The 18,805-nt window shown below is 36.3% G+C and overlaps 1 protein-coding gene across 3 annotated transcripts in view; it reads right to left on the bottom strand.

The window, feature by feature from the left end:
- The window catches only part of STK3 (serine/threonine kinase 3), a 165,278-nt gene that overhangs the window by 73,464 nt on the left and 73,009 nt on the right, over nt 1-18,805 (bottom strand). For 2 of the 3 annotated variants that reach the window (XM_020785274.3, XM_072999173.2), the window contains exons 8-9: nt 17,903-18,028; nt 6,936-7,134 (exon numbers count right to left, since the gene is read on the bottom strand). In XM_020785274.3, coding sequence (XP_020640933.1) covers nt 6,936-7,134; nt 17,903-18,028 — 325 coding nt within the window. Of the gene's footprint in view, nt 1-5,467; nt 6,728-6,935; nt 7,135-17,902; nt 18,029-18,805 lie in introns of those variants that run through there. The other variant, XM_020785273.3, reaches the window with a different exon arrangement.

The raw sequence follows: 18,805 nt of genomic DNA on the forward strand, positions 1-18,805 counted from the left end.
AAATGAATCAAGAACAAAGTCTCTTTCACTTTAGGAAAAACTCACAGAAGTTAGGCTCTCAATGCTGTGGTTGAAAGAAACGGAAGGGAGAGTCTTGGCACCAAGGTACTTATACTAAGGGGGAGGGGCCTACACTAAAGTGTTTTTTTGCTACCGCAGAAACTCTGAAATGTTCCAACGAGGCTCTGCACATGCGCGGATTACCCAGGGTGCGATTCACAGAGGCCACAAAGAAGAATGATAGCCATTTTGTTTCTAAGCAAGGAAATAGAAATAAATGGATAAGATATACATACAATCTAAATTTAGCATAGTTTTTATAGATTTCAAATAGGAAACTGGAGGGAAAAAATCCTCTTTTGTCTAAACAGAATGATTTTTGCAATGGAAAGTCTTGCTATATTGTCATGTTAAAATGTGCCACCCAACAATCTCGGTATTTCAAGCAATCTGCAAGAAGAAGAAGCCAAAAAGTAAGTCCCATTATATTGCTGAATTCAGACTATTGCAAATACCACCAGATTGTGGGTACTTCCAAATGTTCCCTCTATGGCCTGCATTTGTATCCACAAGAACCTAGTCCTACCAACAAAAATTATAAAATGCTCCCCCAGACTCCTGCATACTATTAGATTCAGGACTGAGTTAGCATGCTTAGCTAGTGGCAGAGGATGGGTGATCGATCGATCGATCGATCGATCGATCGATCTATCTATCTATCTATCTATCTATCTATCTATCTATCTATCTATCTATCTATCTATCTATCTATCTATCTATCTATCTATCTATCTATCTATCTATCTATCTATCTAAAATACTTTTACCACACCTTTCTCTTTAAAAAGGATCTAAGATGGCTTACATCATAAAAGCACAATATTTAAAAACTAAAAACAGTAAGAGTTAAAAAGAATCAAACAAATGCCACATTTAAAATGGTAAACAAAATCAACACAAAAAACAGATATAAAGCAACAGGGCATGACACTTCATTTTAAAAACCCTCTCAAAAAGCCAATCAATACAGGAAAGCCTGTATGAGGAGAAATGTCTTTGCCTGAAGAAGAACAGCAATGATGAGGCCTATCTGGCATTCTGTGGGAGGGAGTTCCAGAGTCTGGGTGCAGCAACAGAGAATGCCGTATACGAATATCCCCATGCAGCTGGACATAACAAGAGTCCAGGACCTCCATCTTTCCAATGGCGCCCAGAGCTCCGCTCTCTTCCTGTTAAGCAGCCCACTTAGAAGCCGTCCGGGGAGACTCATCCTCTCACCCCCTGCCTGGAGTGGTCAACCAAGCAGGAAGAGAGCAGAGCTCCAGGTGCCACTGGAAGGACCAGCAGGACCAGCACTGAAGCAGGCTGCATGAGTGGATAGTCTGGTCCTGGGGGAGAAGGTGGAACCTCATTAGGTCTAGCTGTGTGGGGATATTCATATTTATATACCTCTAGTATACCCCACCAAACACACCTGTGAAAGTGATGGGAACAAGAGAAAGGTCTCCCTTGATCATCTTAAAACCCAAACAGACTCATTAAGGGACACATGGTCATCAGGGCTTTTTAGGTTAGAACCAGCACTTTGAATTGTGCCTAGAAACAGATCGGCAGCCAGTAGAGCTGGTGTGAGAGGGGAATTATGTGATCCCTGAAACAATCACCAGTTAACAATTGGTTGAAGCACTTTGGGCCTTTTACATGCTGATTGTAACCTGAAAGAGTTATGACTGATACAAAATGTGGAGACTGTGGGGTTGCCTCCAGAAATAGTTAATTGGGGCCTTCACATTCAAAGGGAATAAATTTTGCCTGAGTAACAGATGCCAAGAACAAACAATCAGGGAGGGCCTGTCGCCTCTATGCTTTACTTGGAGGCTTCTCTCTCACCACTGTCATGGACAAATTGCTAGATATATTGGTTTGATACATCAAGGTAGTTCTAATGGGACCCAAAAGATATAGCTTACCTTCTGAGATTTATAAAGGGCAAATCAACCGAAAATATTAATGTTACCCAATCTTCCTCTTGCCCCATCAGAGTGCAGGACTGAAACAGGGAAGCAAAGGCCAAATAAAGATTACAACAGCTCCAAATACCGTCATACTTTCTTGCACATGTTTTTGTAAATTAAAAGAGTGCATGTTCACAGACAAGACAAGAGCAAGAAGCTCTGTCTCACATCCTTCCTAGCAAGAAAATCCATGGAGGAGATGAGGGCAAACAGAAGTGCTTCTGCTGCTATTGCCCGGGTCAGAAGGATTTTTAATTTGCACAGGCTTTTTCACAACTGCATTGTAACATCACCCAAACCAAGGTGAGCTCCATGGTGGAGTGTGTGTGTGGAAAGGACAACAGGGATGGGCAAGCTCTTGGACTCAGTGGTCAATTTTCTTTCCCAGTATTAAAATCAGTGCAGGAACACTGCCTTTAAAGTAACCAGTGGGGACTGACAGGTGGGACAGTGCATCTTGGCTTCTCTGTAAGTGACCGCTTACACACACACACACACACACACGCACGCACGCACGCACGCACGCACGCACGCACGCACGCACGCACGCACGCACACATGCAGTCATTATTGACCATTCAAAAAATCAGACTCAAAGTATACAAAAAGATGCACAACAACAAATTCAATCCTTCTCAGTAAAAATAGCAATAGAAGAAAATAAGTCATGTTTGCTAAACATACATTCTGACTGCAATATAGAAGACATCTACAGATAAAGTAGGACAAAGAATTGTGTCAGAAACAATACTAATACTTTGCTGTCTCCTCTCTGAAAATTTAGAAAGAAGGGCAATAATTAATTCTTATAATGAAAATTGCAGCAAAGCACCGTACAACATACTGGATAATCGGAGACCCCACACCTACCTGGGCAGTGAACTTTAATGAGTAAATATCTTTTAACCTTCTCACAAGGAAGGCAGAATGCATGACATTCATATGTGCCAATGAAAACAAAGCTCTAAATAAGTTTGGGATTTCTTAGGTAACTTGTCTCCAAACAGACAAGGAATGCCAAGACAGACAGAACAAGAGTTTAGATGCCAAGGAAACTTGGCTCTGATGATCAACTAAATAACAACTACAGTAAATCAACATCAAATAATGTTTAAAGAAACAAATGTTCTCCCTCTTTCTTCATCTAGAAACAGACATCCCCCTGAAATAATCTCAGTGATAAAAACTTGGAATAAAAAAAATTAAATCAGCTATTTCTATATGAATCATAACAACTCACTATGCAGTAAGTGGAAGTCCCATTGTTATAGCAAAAACTGATTCATCGGCAAAAGATCAAAGCAAAGGCCATGTAGATCCAGATCTCCAGCCAGCTTTCAAACACACAACTACATTTGCCACACACTTAGCCACTCAAAGAATAGAAAGAATAACTCCGCTCTCTTGACCTCCCCATTAACACACATCATGCAGATGCCCACTTCATACAGACATTCAGCTAATGTTTTTGTAGCACAAAAGACCCAAAGTGCTAAATTAACAGCATGACCATTCTTGGTGTGGAAAAATTTATATTCAGTGGCTGAATTATTATGCACTACTAAAAGTGAAAAAGCTCTATAAAAATTCCAATCTGTAGCACAGTGGAAATTAATATCAATTACATTTGTAGTAGAAAGCGTTTTAAAATGTGTTTTTATTGAGTACCCAATGATCTTGTCTCTTAAATATGAAGAACACTAACATTTTAGATTTACTGTAATTTATGGTTATGTTGCTGGCACTGACATATGGAGCAAAGGCCTATATTAGATTATGTAAACCAAGTCCCAACAGGAACTATAGAAACATATCATCGGCATACATTAGTAACTGCACTTGAACAACAGCTGATCTCTGAGGGCAGGAGCCAACTTTTCAAAGGGCAGGAGTCAGACTGTTCACTAACAGGGTAAACAGGGTGGGTACCAGAACACAGCCATGTCTCATATTTCAAAGAGAAGTAATTGCATTAATTAGTTATCCCCCAAAACCATATCTTACTTGTAAGAAATATAAACTTTCAGTTAGAAAGAGTAATCTTTTCATTAATAGCGTTTTTAAATTTATCCCACAGAAAACTAAAGAGTATTAGATCAAAAGTGGCTTTCAAGTCCATAAAAGCTGCAAAAAGTTTCTGAATGGGACCCTGAAAGTATTTTTAGCTACTTTGAAAAGTATTTAACAACCAGGCCTAAATTCAAATTCCTCGCAATGTGCAGCATAACTGTTCCCAAATATTGGATGAGTCGGTAAGTAGATGAGTCAGGCTTAAAATGTTGATATTATCATGGTTCTGCACCATGTTATCTGATGAAATCCCTGATCTGATTATAGTTCTAAACAATCTACGTAGCACATTTGGATCCACTGGCTTATATCATCTGGATGAATAAAATCATGCCTAATGCCTTTTGCATTTTACAGCTGATCAACTGAACTCTTATTTCCTTAGTTGTAACCAGCTGCCACTGCAAGTGAGCACTTTGTTGCTCTTAGTGAAATTCTTCCTTAGGTCATTTTCCCATTTCTTCAAGACTCCACATTGGTCTCTTCAACATACCTGCACACATGAAAGCCAGCTCTATGGGCTTCTATATCTACATCTAGGTTTCACACTATTTTATCCTGAATTGATTTATTGTGACAATAAATGTAAGTTTTTTATTTTTACCTCACTGGAAGCATTACGGCTATGAATTAGGAATAGCATATGTGCACATTACTAGCCTCTTGAAATCTCCTTAACATCCTGCTGGCTGATAGAGGTGGAAGAGAAGGCAAAGACTTCCTCTCTCTCAAACCCAGAAGACCAGCGGGCCACAGGGAGTCCAATGTGGATTTGAAGATCAACTGTCTGGGCTGAGGTTGTACATAGAGAAAAAGTTTGATATGGCAATTGGCATAGACAGTGGGATTAACAGTTTATCAGGAGTGGTCATCAAGGTCAAAGGTAACTCAGCTGATATTGAGTATGGTGCACTTGTTAGTTTCTAGTATCATACAATTGTATGTTGCATGCAAGAGTTATACTGGTAGGGAAGTTGAGCATCAGGCAAGAATAATAATCCAAAATAATAGTTAAAGAACATGCAAAGTAAGAGCAAAGAAGCTAAGAAAACCATAGCAGATGAAAGGGAACTACAAGAGCCTGTCCCAGTCCTGCATGGTAGTGTGTAGGCATAGCTGCTACCCAAACCTTTAAGCTCTGCTTTAGAAAGGTCTGAATATTCTTGCACTGGTGTAGAACAAACCATGTGTGTAAGTTACAGAGACCACAAAGAAGAATGCTCTTCTACACATGTTAAACCTGATCAGTTCAAGATTTGGGTAATAAATCTTTCCATTACCCACAAAGTTTATGAAGGAAATATTTATTTCAACATCAAACACAAATTAAAATATATATGAAGTGTTTTATGGATTGAAGCATTTTACTCAAGAGTCATCACTCATCAACAAAACTGTTTATTTTCTTTCAGCTGAAGATAAAAGATCCCTCGTCCACTGTACATAAAAACCACAAAATTAATAAAAACCTGGCCTTACTTGCCAACTCCACTTAACACAACACTTAGTCACAACATGGGGTGTCTGTAACAGATAAAGAAGTAATAAATTGTATTGGACTTTAACATGGTGTATAAAATGTCCTCAATTCATCAGTAACAGTAGATTATATAGGACCAATTTTGTCACAATTTTTCATCTGACATACAAGATAAACACTAGATGAGCAACTGAAGCTCACTCTGCATTTCTGGAGAGCTAAAGATCTGACACTATGCTGTCTGGAGTTATGATTGATTTCTGTCACACCAAAGGTTCCCTCTAAGGTGCACACCCGCACAACTCCACCCCACCTCTGTGTAGCATTCCTCCTCCTCCGCGCCCACATTAATTGTTTTCAGCCCCCTTAGTTCTGGTTGCAACAGACCAGAAGGGGTGGAACCATGCAAGAGAGGGGCAGAGTCCCACCCAGTGGAACTAAAAACTAGAGGGAACATTGGTCACATCAGCAGTTTGCATTTGACTTCCAACAGGTCTTTTGCAAAACTCAAACATTCTCTAAGATAGTAGAAGCTGAGTGCTGCAAGAAGGCCTAGCTTAATCTGGTCCTCACTTCATCCAAAGTGCTCTTCACCATAACAAATTCATTTAGAAAGTCTTGCTAAACACATTAAGGCACAGAATATTAATAGAAGGCAAGCCATCTGAAGAGCAAGGAAAAAAAAGGGCTTGTGACAAGCAACTGACTCAATCATTGAACATTTACTTCCTCAGGAAAGAATATTTTATGTAATAAAAAAATAAATAAAGAGTTGATCATTCCTATCTCCTGATTGTAAGTTTACATAAATATCATAACGCTATCCACAAATAAGTCTGTGTTAAAAGGCATAGTCCACTACGTAGCATATACAATGCTCTTAATATGAAATATTCAATAGTTCTAGGATGCACTATAATTTTTCCAATTGTTTTACATTAAAATGTTGTATGAACTTAAATAAAACTTCAAGTTTTCAAACCCCCTGCATATTTATGTCCATAACACAGCATGAAGTATGTAAAGTCTATACAACTAATACACCGAAGATGGCAATCCAGAGGTCCTGAATCATCTTGAAAAAGAAATCCATGTGTTCATGGATTTTTTCTGGTTGGTCTTTTGTTTTGGAGGCTCATACAACCCAGCCAACGGAGAGCTGCTGCCAGGGAAAATTAAGAACAATGCTCAAGAACAAACTCCAGGAATGCAGCCAGTATCTATATGACCTATCTCCTTTCCCACAGTTTAAACTAACTTTATTTTGTAAGATCCAAATTATAATTTAAGTGTGTGTTTATTGAAAATGTATTACTATAGGTGAAAATGTACACAAAACGTTTTAAATAGAAAGCCAAAATCAAACATACTTTTCATGGTTCCATCCTCATCTTCATCATCGTCATCATCACTGTTGATCACCATAGTCCCCAAGTCTGATTCTAGCATAGTGCTATTATGTTCTATCATTGTTTGAGCACTGTCACTCATTGTACTAGTGGCTCTCATTGTGCCCGCACTCTCAGAGCTTGTCTTCACCATGGTGTGAGAGTCCAGTTCATCTTCATCCTGGAGGGGAAGAAAATGCAAAAACCATTTAAACTGGAAATTTAAACTCCCACACTGATCTCCAGGAAAGAACAGTTTTCTAATCATAAGAAATTGTTTCATATATATAAAGTAGAGTACTGGTTAAGTGTTCAGTCATATTTAAATTATACCATAAAGGTTGAAATTCTGTAAATTAGCATAGCAAGCCACATTAGTGTAGGCCCACTGAATCCATGGGGATTTGGTGAGTCAACCCCCCCCTTAAATTCAACTGATTCAAATAGGCCTACTCTAGTTGTGACTTACTTTAGCATAGTAAATTACAGCTAGAGTAGATAACTTGAATCAATGGAATTGATGGAGATGACTCATCAAAGCCCCACTGATTTAATGAGTTTGCTCTAGTGTGACTTACTTCGCTAAGCAACAGATTTCAACAATGAAGCATGTCCTCCGAGATAACATTCTTCATACGCCATACTGATTTTATGATGTAATGAAGTCAAATTAAGGATCTATGGTTCCATACCTCATTTTCAGTATTTGCTTTCCTGACCCACTCCCCCTTCTTCCAACCATTTAAGTGTGTACATGTGTTGCCTGCTATATTGCTGCCTCTCTCCCAACACATTGTACCTGTTTTCGACAGAAGTGTACAGACTTGAGCTTTAAGGTTGCTAATTACTAGAACTGTAATCCAAAAACACAGACCTATGTATGCTCACTTTCTGACAGTAAAAAATAGATCTTATATACAAACAGCTGACATGAAACTGGAATCAAAGGAAAATGTATATACATTTAGCACATCCCCAAATTGACTAATATATTTACCAAAATTTTGGGTGTTTTGATTTTTTTAAAGCATTTTAATCAGGTGTGTCTCTCCACCATATTTCACTGTCCCATCAACTTAAATCAGGATAGAGAATATACTGTCTTTCACACCTTATTTGCCTGCAACCTTCACCAGCCCGAGGCAGTAAAGCCAAGAGAAAGAAAAGAGGAACCACAGTTCAACAACATCTGAAAGGACACAAATTCTCTTGATTATTCTTCATCTCTCTGAGATATTGTGATATCTGAGATATCTCTCCTAGTAACAACAAAACACGCCATTTCAACACAAGCAACAAAAAGATGAAGAGGAGATCATACCATGAAAGAAGTTTCACCACATACATTATGACTTATACCAATGCTGTTTCCTCTGACTGCTGGTCTCAGATGAGGATCATGCCCAAACCTACTACCAAATATACTTTTAATGGATATTATGCAGATGGAACCTGGCATCTTCTTCACATAAAGCCTGAGCTCCACCACCGTTCTATGACTCCTACTCCAGGGACAGCCTTAAAAATCTCAGCAACGAGATTTCAGAATATCATTCCAGTGTTCAATTGGTAAGGCCAACTTCTCTCATTAGTATGTACTTAAAAGGGTTTCTTTGGCTATGACAAAGCGGGCAAGAAGAAAACCTGTTGGTGCTTTGCAGAAAAGTATCTGCTAAGCAGATGCTTCGGGATTGTGGAACAGAGTTAATTCCAGCAAAGGATACAAAAGCCTTTCCAATCAGTGGCAGTAATGTGCCAGGAATGTAAAACAGAGAACTGATGATAATCCAGTTCATGAATCATAAAATCCATATGGAATAGAAATATTTGAAAACATTATTAGGAAATCCTACTCTCTTTCTGAAGTTAGATTTAGAGGATGTGCACAATATCCTAGCTATTTAAGGACTAACATGCTGTTCTACGCTTCAAGTCCCTTTTACAAGGGCACATTCTACAACCCACAAAAAAATAATAATGGGAATGCAGAAGGAACTGTTTGTTGATTGTATAAAAGCTTCCAATTAAGTGCTTGATCTTAGGCAATTCAGGCAAAAAACAGTTCTTTGATTTTTAATCTGCTTTGAAAGCCAAATAAGATCAGTTAAATATACTTCTACAATCTATTCTAACATCATGGATGTTTTGTTTTGTTTTTTTAAACCCACCCCTACAGACTTCAATGGCTAATGAAAAACCACAAATCCATAAAGAAGTGTTCTCTAGCACATCATAAAAATTGTATTCTTGCCCTCTTGAAGGAAGGGAAAGAGTAAACTCAGGAAGCTCTGACTGTATCCATTGATGCACATGGCACACAAAAACTTTATCTGCCTTTACAAACAGTTTGACAATCAAGACAAATCTTACTTTAAATGCCACGGAACTAGTTCTTTATAGAGATATTTCTGAAGACTTGTTCATGTTCTCCGATCTATTAAGTGTTCTCTGATCTATTAAGATGTATCCAACAATAGTTTTGTACCAGAGTGAAATACAATACTGTACTTCTGAAAGGCAAGAAAACCACCAATACTTCCTAGCCAATGCAGCCAATTGAGCTTTCTGAAAAGTTGTTCCTGAGCACAGGAAACCTCTGCAACACTAATGATCATGCGCTATAGTAGGTAACAGAGAATGGCAAAAATCAGGTGCTTCACCTTAAGATAAAATATTAGATTTTTTAAAAGTAAGGGAAAGTCACTATACTGGAGTGTAATCTAGCTGTCCAAACTCCATTCATAAGGCTCAACAGTAAATACAATCCCTATCCTGCTTCTGAATAAAAAAACAACAATAGCATGTGGCTAACTACGCTTCTCTTAAAAACAGGCAATTAAATGATTTATGTTCATAGTGATAAGTTTCATTTTATTAGCTGTAATGAAAATCAGGAATGAAAAACATTGCAACAAGATATATATGAAAATCATTTGTTCCTGCCTGATTGACCTCTTCACCCATTATTTAAATATGTGCCCTTTAACATGCACTCTAAAATGTTTTGTTCCACATCATTCCTTTACCCCTCTTTCCTTTTTCAGATTCTTGTATTCTTTTAACTTAATTCACATTTCTAATATCTCATAATGACAAATCAATTTTTACTTCGATCCAGAAATAGAATGGAAAGCTCCAACTACACAATTTTTCCAATGCTTAGAACTGGAGCTTGAAAAATCAGTAAATTTGTTTTGATTAACATAATTACAGAAATCTGTAAACAGAAGTGCAGCTCATGTTTAATCTAATTTGGTTGCCCTACAAATAATCTAGCATGTTATCCCAACATCCAAATTCTGAAATTTCATCTATATCAGTATTCTAATTCTTTATGCGTGTCTGCTATTGACCTTCCCTCCAAATTGGATCAATTTATATATAAAACCCAAAAACTATTCATCTAGAAAATAGGACTATCAGCTTTTCACATTATCATTTCTATCTATTCTTCTTTCAATAGTATATTTTATTCTTCATCATTCTATTATCCAGGTGTCCAAAACTGACATTTAAGTCTTCAAAATATTTATCAAGCAGTCTCTACTTTATCCAATTTTTCTAATATGTAGACTAATCATATTTGTCTTATTTAATGCTTCAATCTTCTATGATACTAATTTTTCCATATCTTACACTTTGCCTCTAATACTGTAGTCCTTCATCCAATTTTTGTTTAAGCCTTTCATAGATATTGAAATATTTGTAATTTCATTTACAGTAAAATTAGATCCTCCTTTTGCCATATGTACAGCCAGTATGTATGTAAGAATAGAATGACCAAAATCCTGTTGCTTAGAAAAGTGTGCTACTTATTTACCTCCCTATATGGCTTAAAGCATTCTCTGGGTAGTTTACAATTTAATTATGCAGGATGCACAATGTCCCCCAACTAGCTAGGTACTCAATTTACAGATTTTAGAAGGATGGAAGCTAAGTCAACCCTGAGCCAGCTACCTGAACCCATTGGGATCAAACTCAGGTTGTGAGCAGAGGCTTGACTGCAGCACTGCAGTTTAACCACTGCACCTCAAGATTAGTATAGAATATTGCACTAGAATAGGCTTAATAAATCTATGGGGATTTGATGAGTTGCCTCCTCAATAAGTTCTATTGACAGGTCCACTCAAACTGTGATGTACTATACTAAAGTAAGTCACAGTTAGTCATGACACAGTGTAATGTCATATGTTGTTATTCATCTGAGATTGTATTTATCAAATTTTCAGACCTGCTAAGAACTAGATGAATTTATTATGTCCTGATACATAAAACAATAGAATGCAAAGAGGATGTACTTTCTTTTTCATTTGACTATATATGCACCATTTCCTAGGGCAAGTCTACAGAAACAAGACAGAGCAATATAAGAGGATAATATGTATACTCTGTACCACATCAGTGTTAATCACATTGCTTACAGATGACCTGTGATGTCCAGTTTCTGCCAATCTTTCAATCTGAATCACACTGGCCAGGTCGATGAAATGGAGAGGAGGAGGACAACTGTTATTATCTACATCTACACTAGATCCAGTCATTAGTCTCAGCTACAATAACCCACTGAATCAAAGGCTAGAATCTTACTGGCAGTATAAACTTATGTAAGAAAAATTACTAAATCTTGATAGCAAATTACAATCAAAATCCAATGTGATTGTCCATATGCAAATATGAATGATCAACAAGATTCTGGAAAACATGATTTTCTTCTTTTTAAAAAAGAAATATATTTTCTTAAGCATCAACACAAAAAGCTTCATTCATTATATGGATCTACTCTACCTAGAACTAACAATTTGGCTTTGTCCTTGAAGTCAAGTTTATACTAATATATCTTCATACAGTATCAATGTCCTAAGCCCCTGATATTCCAGGTCATTAAAAAGTAAATTCATAGCACTTTGCCTGAAAATAGTAATTTTTACACCACAGGGCAGGGTTTGTTTGGTTCAGACAAGCATGCCAGGATTTACATCCCAACAGTGGAGAGACAATACCTTCAAAACAGTCTGTGTACTCTACTTTTTAAAAAATTACTCATTTTGGAATAACTAATGGTTACCTATGAGGTTTTATCCTGAAAAGGTATCAAATATATGTGTTTAAACCTTGGTTTTAAAAAATTGTTCTCTATTATGGTTTAATAGTATAGTTTAGATAAAACAAATATTTTTGAATAGGTTAGACTGTGTAATTATGTAGATTCCCTTTCTTCCCCCTACATCATTCTGCCTTGCTCTGAAAGTTCTGCCAAGGATGTCTATTTTCTTAGTTTAACAAGCAGAACCTTCGTCTAGAAATTCTGAAGATTTCCAGAGGAAGTCAAACATTTTACATGTTCTAGGTGTTAAAAAAACATACTGCAACTGAATTTTTAATAATATGCTGGGTCCCCTCCCCTTTTTTAAAAATATAATTTGTAAAGGTTTTGTTTCAGAACTGAATACTGTAATTATCTTAACTAATCTCTGTATACAAAGGAGCACTAGAGGGCAGCAAAGACAATTAAGTAGAATGGAATGCTTATCTTTCAGAATTTAACATGGACAAAATTTAGTTTATACAACACAAGACTTGCACAAGGCTTAAATATAGGAATGCAGTTTAGATTATGCAATAAACACATCATAACTACCTTTGGAAGAAAATGTAAATTCGGTCATAGTTAACTTTCAAAAAAAGCACTGAGGGAGCTGATTTGAATGCAAAAGATAAAATAGTGCAAAACGGGGGTGGGAGGATCCATTAATACTAATGGGAGTCAGTTATCACAAATTTGAGCAAGTATATATCTTTTCAACAAATATTCATATCCTACTGATATTGTAGAAAAGTCCATGAATAATCTATGTTATGTATTACCAACAGCTGTAGTATTTCTAGTGCCTGCCCATCTGTATTGCCAGCTCTTATCAAGGATGGATAGACATTAGTGATTCTCTTCAAAAATACTAGAAAGATGAACCTATAATTTAGGTTACATTCTTTAATAGTTTAATTCTTATTCCAAACAGCAAGTAATAATGTGTCATTTTACAAGATACCCAGGAAACAGAGACAAGACCTCTAGAAATGAAGACAATATTTTTCCTTCATTCAATATATTAATTAAATAATCAAAGCCAGAACATTTAGAAAACAGCACATGGCAAAGAAGTATATGATATTATAATAAAAGTCAAAAGCAAAGAGTTTTGTCAATAAAAATGCAAACTTCATTTCTTGCCGCAAGGATCCAGACTTCCATGAGAATTTACACTATTTTAAGTCACAGCATCCATTATCACCAGCGTTTGTGTGCCCCCAGAGTCCTAATGCTACAAAATTTCGTGTTTCATATTTTCAGAATGGTGCAGAAATACAAGGATTAGAAACAAAACTTGTCAACAGGATAATTTTTTTTCAACCTCCCTAATTTTTAACTTTCTATAACTTCCTCTTCCTTTAATTGTAACTTCATTGACTTCCTTTAGTTTCAGTCAAAAATTAGTATTAACTATTCAACCACATAAAAGAAGTTGAGTTATCAGAACTGGCAGCATGGAAAAGCATACTGTACCAATAAGGTGAGTGTATTTTTTTTATTCTTTGTCAAATATTTCTCTGGATTTATTAAAAAGAAGTGTTTTACACAATGAAGTAATTTAAACATGAAGCAAAAAAAGAAATAAAAGTTGATTATTAGTTCATTTCTTTAAAAGATCCACAGAAATAAATATTTTGACTTGTTTTCTGAGGGCTGCCAGGCAACAAGTTGCTTTACGTTGCCATAATACAGCTGCCTGACCTCAGAATCAAATTTGCATCACACTTCAAAAATGCATAAAAGAGAAGATTGGTCATGTTTAGTAATGCTTAAACTAACATTTAAACTTTGATATTAGGATTAACCTTCTGTAGAGTACTCAGCCTGCACTTTTTACTTAATTAAATAAATCTGTAAAATTACCTCAGCACCTATCAAAACATGTCAGTTTGTCAGAATACATTCTCATCAGACAAGCTATTATTGTAACATGCCTAAACTTAATTTCAAGAGCATTATTTCCTATCATACTCGGCATATCTTTCAAAGAAGGTAGATTCTGCTACTTGTTTATCATTGCTGGCCATGCTACAGGTGTCCCATTTGAGCTTTTGAAGAGACAGTATATTTTGAAATAATTACCACAGGCTATTTTCATGTAACAAACTTCAAACAGATAATAAATCAAATAAAGCTGATTACCAACAAGCTCTAAATTAAACAGAATTTTATGAATGAAATATTTCCTTTAAATCTATGCCACAACTTTATTTATATAAGAACTGATTCTATTAACATCCTAACTGCTGACTATCACATCTAGATCCTATAACTGTTCCTTTTAGCATATCTAGTAAGAGAATGAGTGACAACAGATTTCATAAAGTCTGTTATCTCAGTGTTAACTTCATACTATTCAGTAGCACATGAATCAGACTTACAAAAAGTTTTGTCTCTATGGCCAGAATCCTATTTGTGTTTGAATAAGATTTGTGCAACTGGCCACAGCTGATTGTGTCTAACGTAGATGCCAGGGTACATTTTCAATACACGTAGATGCCAGGGTACATTTTCAATACACAACTGTGCATAACCAAGCATGCAACCAAAATGTATCACAGCAGTTTGTCAATTAGCAGTAACTGGCTGTGGCCAGTTATGCAAATACCAATATGATTTTGGCTTTTCTGTGATAACAGGTTATCCTTAACTCTGCCCTCTTCTACACAATGGCCAGAATCCTATTGTGGACTTATGTACATTTAAGTGTAAATGCGCAAATCATGCAACCTGGCCTGCAACCAGGAATGCAAGCAACAATTCATTGATTAGCTGCAATTTGCTGCTATAGTTTACACAATTACACTTATGCCGACATAAATCCACAATATGGCCAGTGTTCAAGGAAGTAAAAATATGACCTATGAACATACAGTGGTGCCTCGCATTACGACGTTAAATCGTTCCAGCGAAATCGCTGTAGAACGAAAATGTCGTAAAGTGAAAATAAAAAAGTCATTGAAACGCATTAAAACCTGGTTAATGCCTTCCAATCAGCTAAGAACTCACCATCCAGCGAAGATCCTCTATAGGGGCAGCCATTTTCGGGTGCCTGTGCAGCGAAAAATGGCTCCTAAACACAGCGGGGAGCCATTTTGAGCACCCAGCAGCCATTTTGAAGCCCCGACGATCAGCTGTTTTGATCATCGGGAAGCGAAAATCAGTTCCCGAAACAGGGAACCGATCATCACGCAGCGAAATTAACCCCATTCAAAACGTTGTTTCGTGATCGCTTTTGCGATCGCAAAAACCTCGTCGTAATGCGGATGCGTTGTTAAACGGAGCGCCTGTCTTGCGAGGCACCACTGTACTTTTCTCTCTTGTTTAAGGACATCTAGCTGCCTGGAGTAGACTTCAGTCTAGATGGGCGGGATATAAATTAAATTAAATAATTAAATAAATAAATAAATCTAGTGAAAATACTAAGCCAAAAATAAAGGACAAGATCCAACAATTTATTTCAGTACCTAACATTAGTAGAATTAAGGGCCAGATAACTACAGCAAGTAACTGGACATAGCTCTATAAGTCACCAAGACTATTTAGCAAGATGCCTCTCACATAACCAAGACTCTCATGCCCTAACATCCTGCACAGAAAACTGCATGACTAATTCTGAGTGAAGGAATAAAAACCACCAGAACTACATTACTGAACATTCCTGCCTTTTCCTATATAACCAGTATATTACTGCAGCAAAGCATGAAAAGAGAGAAATAAAACAGGAGGAAACGAGGTCTTGACAAACTTCAGGTAATAAAAGAAAAATACACAATCTTTCAAATTATGCAGAATTCTTTGTCATGTAGAAAAGGAACATAACTGCAGATGTTAATTGGTTTTATTATAATCTTACTGTTTGTCATGTTTTAATATTATGTTATAAACCACCCACAACAGTACTTTGCATTGATGGGTCAGTGGTATATAAATCTAAGAAGTAAATAAATAATGAATAAACGAGTACTCAACAGAGTAGATAACAAGAGCAAACCAATGCAGTACATTCTCTGAGTCACATCTGCTAGGTTTTAATGCTCTGAGTCACAAAACACTACAAGAATTAGAGTAAATAGTTGTGCACAGACTATTTCTGTATTTCACTGGCCTTCGCGTGCCTAATAAAGTTGTTTGTATTTGGCATGGTAGTATATTTAAAATTTCCCAGCACATTTGTTAAAAGGTGTGCACACAAACCTTTAAAGGTGAGAAGGGGAGCATACAGAGACACAGTCATACCAAACAAGAATCTGTGATGCCACGTAGGTGTAATAACCTTGATTATAATTGTTTTTCCTATAAGAATGGATTCCAAGTCTCCTCAAGCACATTTTGTTTTGTCCGTGTGAAACTTTTTAAAATCTCTTTATTTTCATTTTTATTCTCTTTAGGTTAATTTTCAATTAGTTTGTCTCCTTACTGGACAGAATAATTCAAGAGCAATATACTCCTGACTTTTATTTTTTTATATATATAAAAGTATACCTTACTTCATCATAACCGGCGGAAACATGGCAGCAGTCTTCCTACCTTATACACACCCTATAACAAAAGTCTTGGTTTTATTTATTCCAAATTGAGGCAAACATCTTCATAATAGAAAGAATGATTCAGACTGGCTGCAAAGCAGTGTCTTTTGCAATGTATCTAGGTAAGAGATGCATTTCTAGCTTATGCTACGGGAAACATACATGATGAATCAGACTATCAATATATTTCTATTTCTACAGTTAACTGTGGTTGATTGTCAGCAAGAATCACAGTTACAAAGCCTTTAATTAGTTTGCAAGTCAGAAAATATGGTCCATTGACTGTACATCATCTAAAACGATGAATTATTTGGAAAATCAGCTTTGTTTATTTTACTAACTAGAAGACCATCCTGAATGCATTCTGAATAGGAATTAAAACAAATATCAATCTAGTGAATACCAAGCACATACTGTGCATGATCCACAACAAATATTTACTCTCTTGTTCTGAGATGTACTCCTATACATATGATTCTTTATAATTTTAGTATATATCACAGTAATCTGAGTTCAGAATCCAATGTAAAATTTGTTTTCAACCCGTCAAAGTAATCAGACTCCTTCTACAAAGTAGACTTTAAACTTTATAGGAAAATACTCAACCCATTTCAAAGCGGGAGGAAGACTGGGCGCTGCAAGCAAATTCTAATGGTAATATGCTTTTAAAATGGTCTTCTGAGCTGTAAATTAACAATATCCAAGAGCACAACAATTAAAGTACCAAACACCTCAGATCTAGTTCTAGGTATCTCTACATAGGACTGGGGAAAACTCTTGCCTGAAACCCTGGACATCTGCTTCCAACAAGCCCTGGCAATACTGAACTAGAGGGACCAATACTCAGACTTGGTATAAGGCAGGTTTCTACTCTTCTGGAAGCAGACTGTTATGTTAATCATATGTGTATTATTTGACACATGAAAGAATGCAGACCACACATAACAGCAATAGTAGCTGTGATTTAGAGGAAGGGCATGCAGCATTCTCACATCTATTCAAACTGATCTCTTCTTAGGATATATTCTGCAGAAACTATTTTTAAAACTCCACTGAGTTCAAAGAACAGCCAAGATATTTCACACCAGAAATTTTTAAAAGGAACATGATGCTATTTGGTACATATTATCCTCCTCTCCATCTTCCCCATTTTTTGAAACATTCATGACGACGCGCTTTAGAACTCAAGTTTATGTATCATACTTGCTAAGACACACATTCTGAGAAGTATGCAGTTCTCTTGATGAAAACTGAATCACTATAAACATGCAGATTATCGAACTGGCCAAAAAAAAGGGGGGGGAAGAATACTTAATTAAATTCTCACGCACCGAGTTTTCATCTTCTTCTTCTAGTTCCCTCTGCTGTTCTTCATGTCTTTTTGCTTTAATTTCCATAGCTTCAGTAATCAGGTCTCTTAGAATTGAGACTGGTTTGGCATTCTTAATAAAAGGATGCTAGAAAATAAACCCACATAGTTATTTAAAAAAAAAAAAAAACCAAGCCCATAGACAATCTGTACATACAGTATAAATACAAGTAACATGTTAAAACAACATGTCAATCAACTTCACAGAGCTACATGAAGGAGCATTTCCCTTTGGACACCAATTAAATTCTGGAATAAGAGAATGTATGATCTGCTTAAGAGGTTTGCAACTAAATAGGATTTTTTTTGTTTGTTTAGATATACAGAAACCATGAGAAGACTGTTACTATAAAACATAACTGCTTTACTGCTAAGGATATAATTGTCCAAGGGAAATTCAAATTGGGTGGTAAATAAACAAAGTAAAGATAGCCTGACATAAATAAACAAACTGTTCAATGCCATTCTGTTATAGTATTTAATTCATTTTAACAAGCTGACAGTGCAAATTAACAATCATGAGAGGAGAAGCCACTCTACCTTAGCAAAGCAGCACTTTCGCACGGCATGAATCCCTTTGCCATTAATGATGATGAAATATAAATGGTGCCAAATAAAAATGCTCAGGGTAGGTAGACAATACCTATTTAAATGTGGTTAATTTATAAGCAACCAGTTAAATATAGTTGGACTCCTTATTAAAGGACTGGCATATATGTTATGCCACTAGCCCATGATTTAATTCCATTGAAAATGAATGTTCTCAGATTATAGTGTTCTCAGAAAATTCTATTAATATATTTGCATTAGCTGGAAACCAGCAGAAAGTGTTTCACACTTGAAAGTGGACTAAAAATATTTTAAA

This window comes from Pogona vitticeps, chromosome 4 (genome assembly GCF_051106095.1).
Source record: "Pogona vitticeps strain Pit_001003342236 chromosome 4, PviZW2.1, whole genome shotgun sequence".
In the NCBI taxonomy this organism is placed as follows: domain Eukaryota; kingdom Metazoa; phylum Chordata; class Lepidosauria; order Squamata; family Agamidae; genus Pogona; species Pogona vitticeps.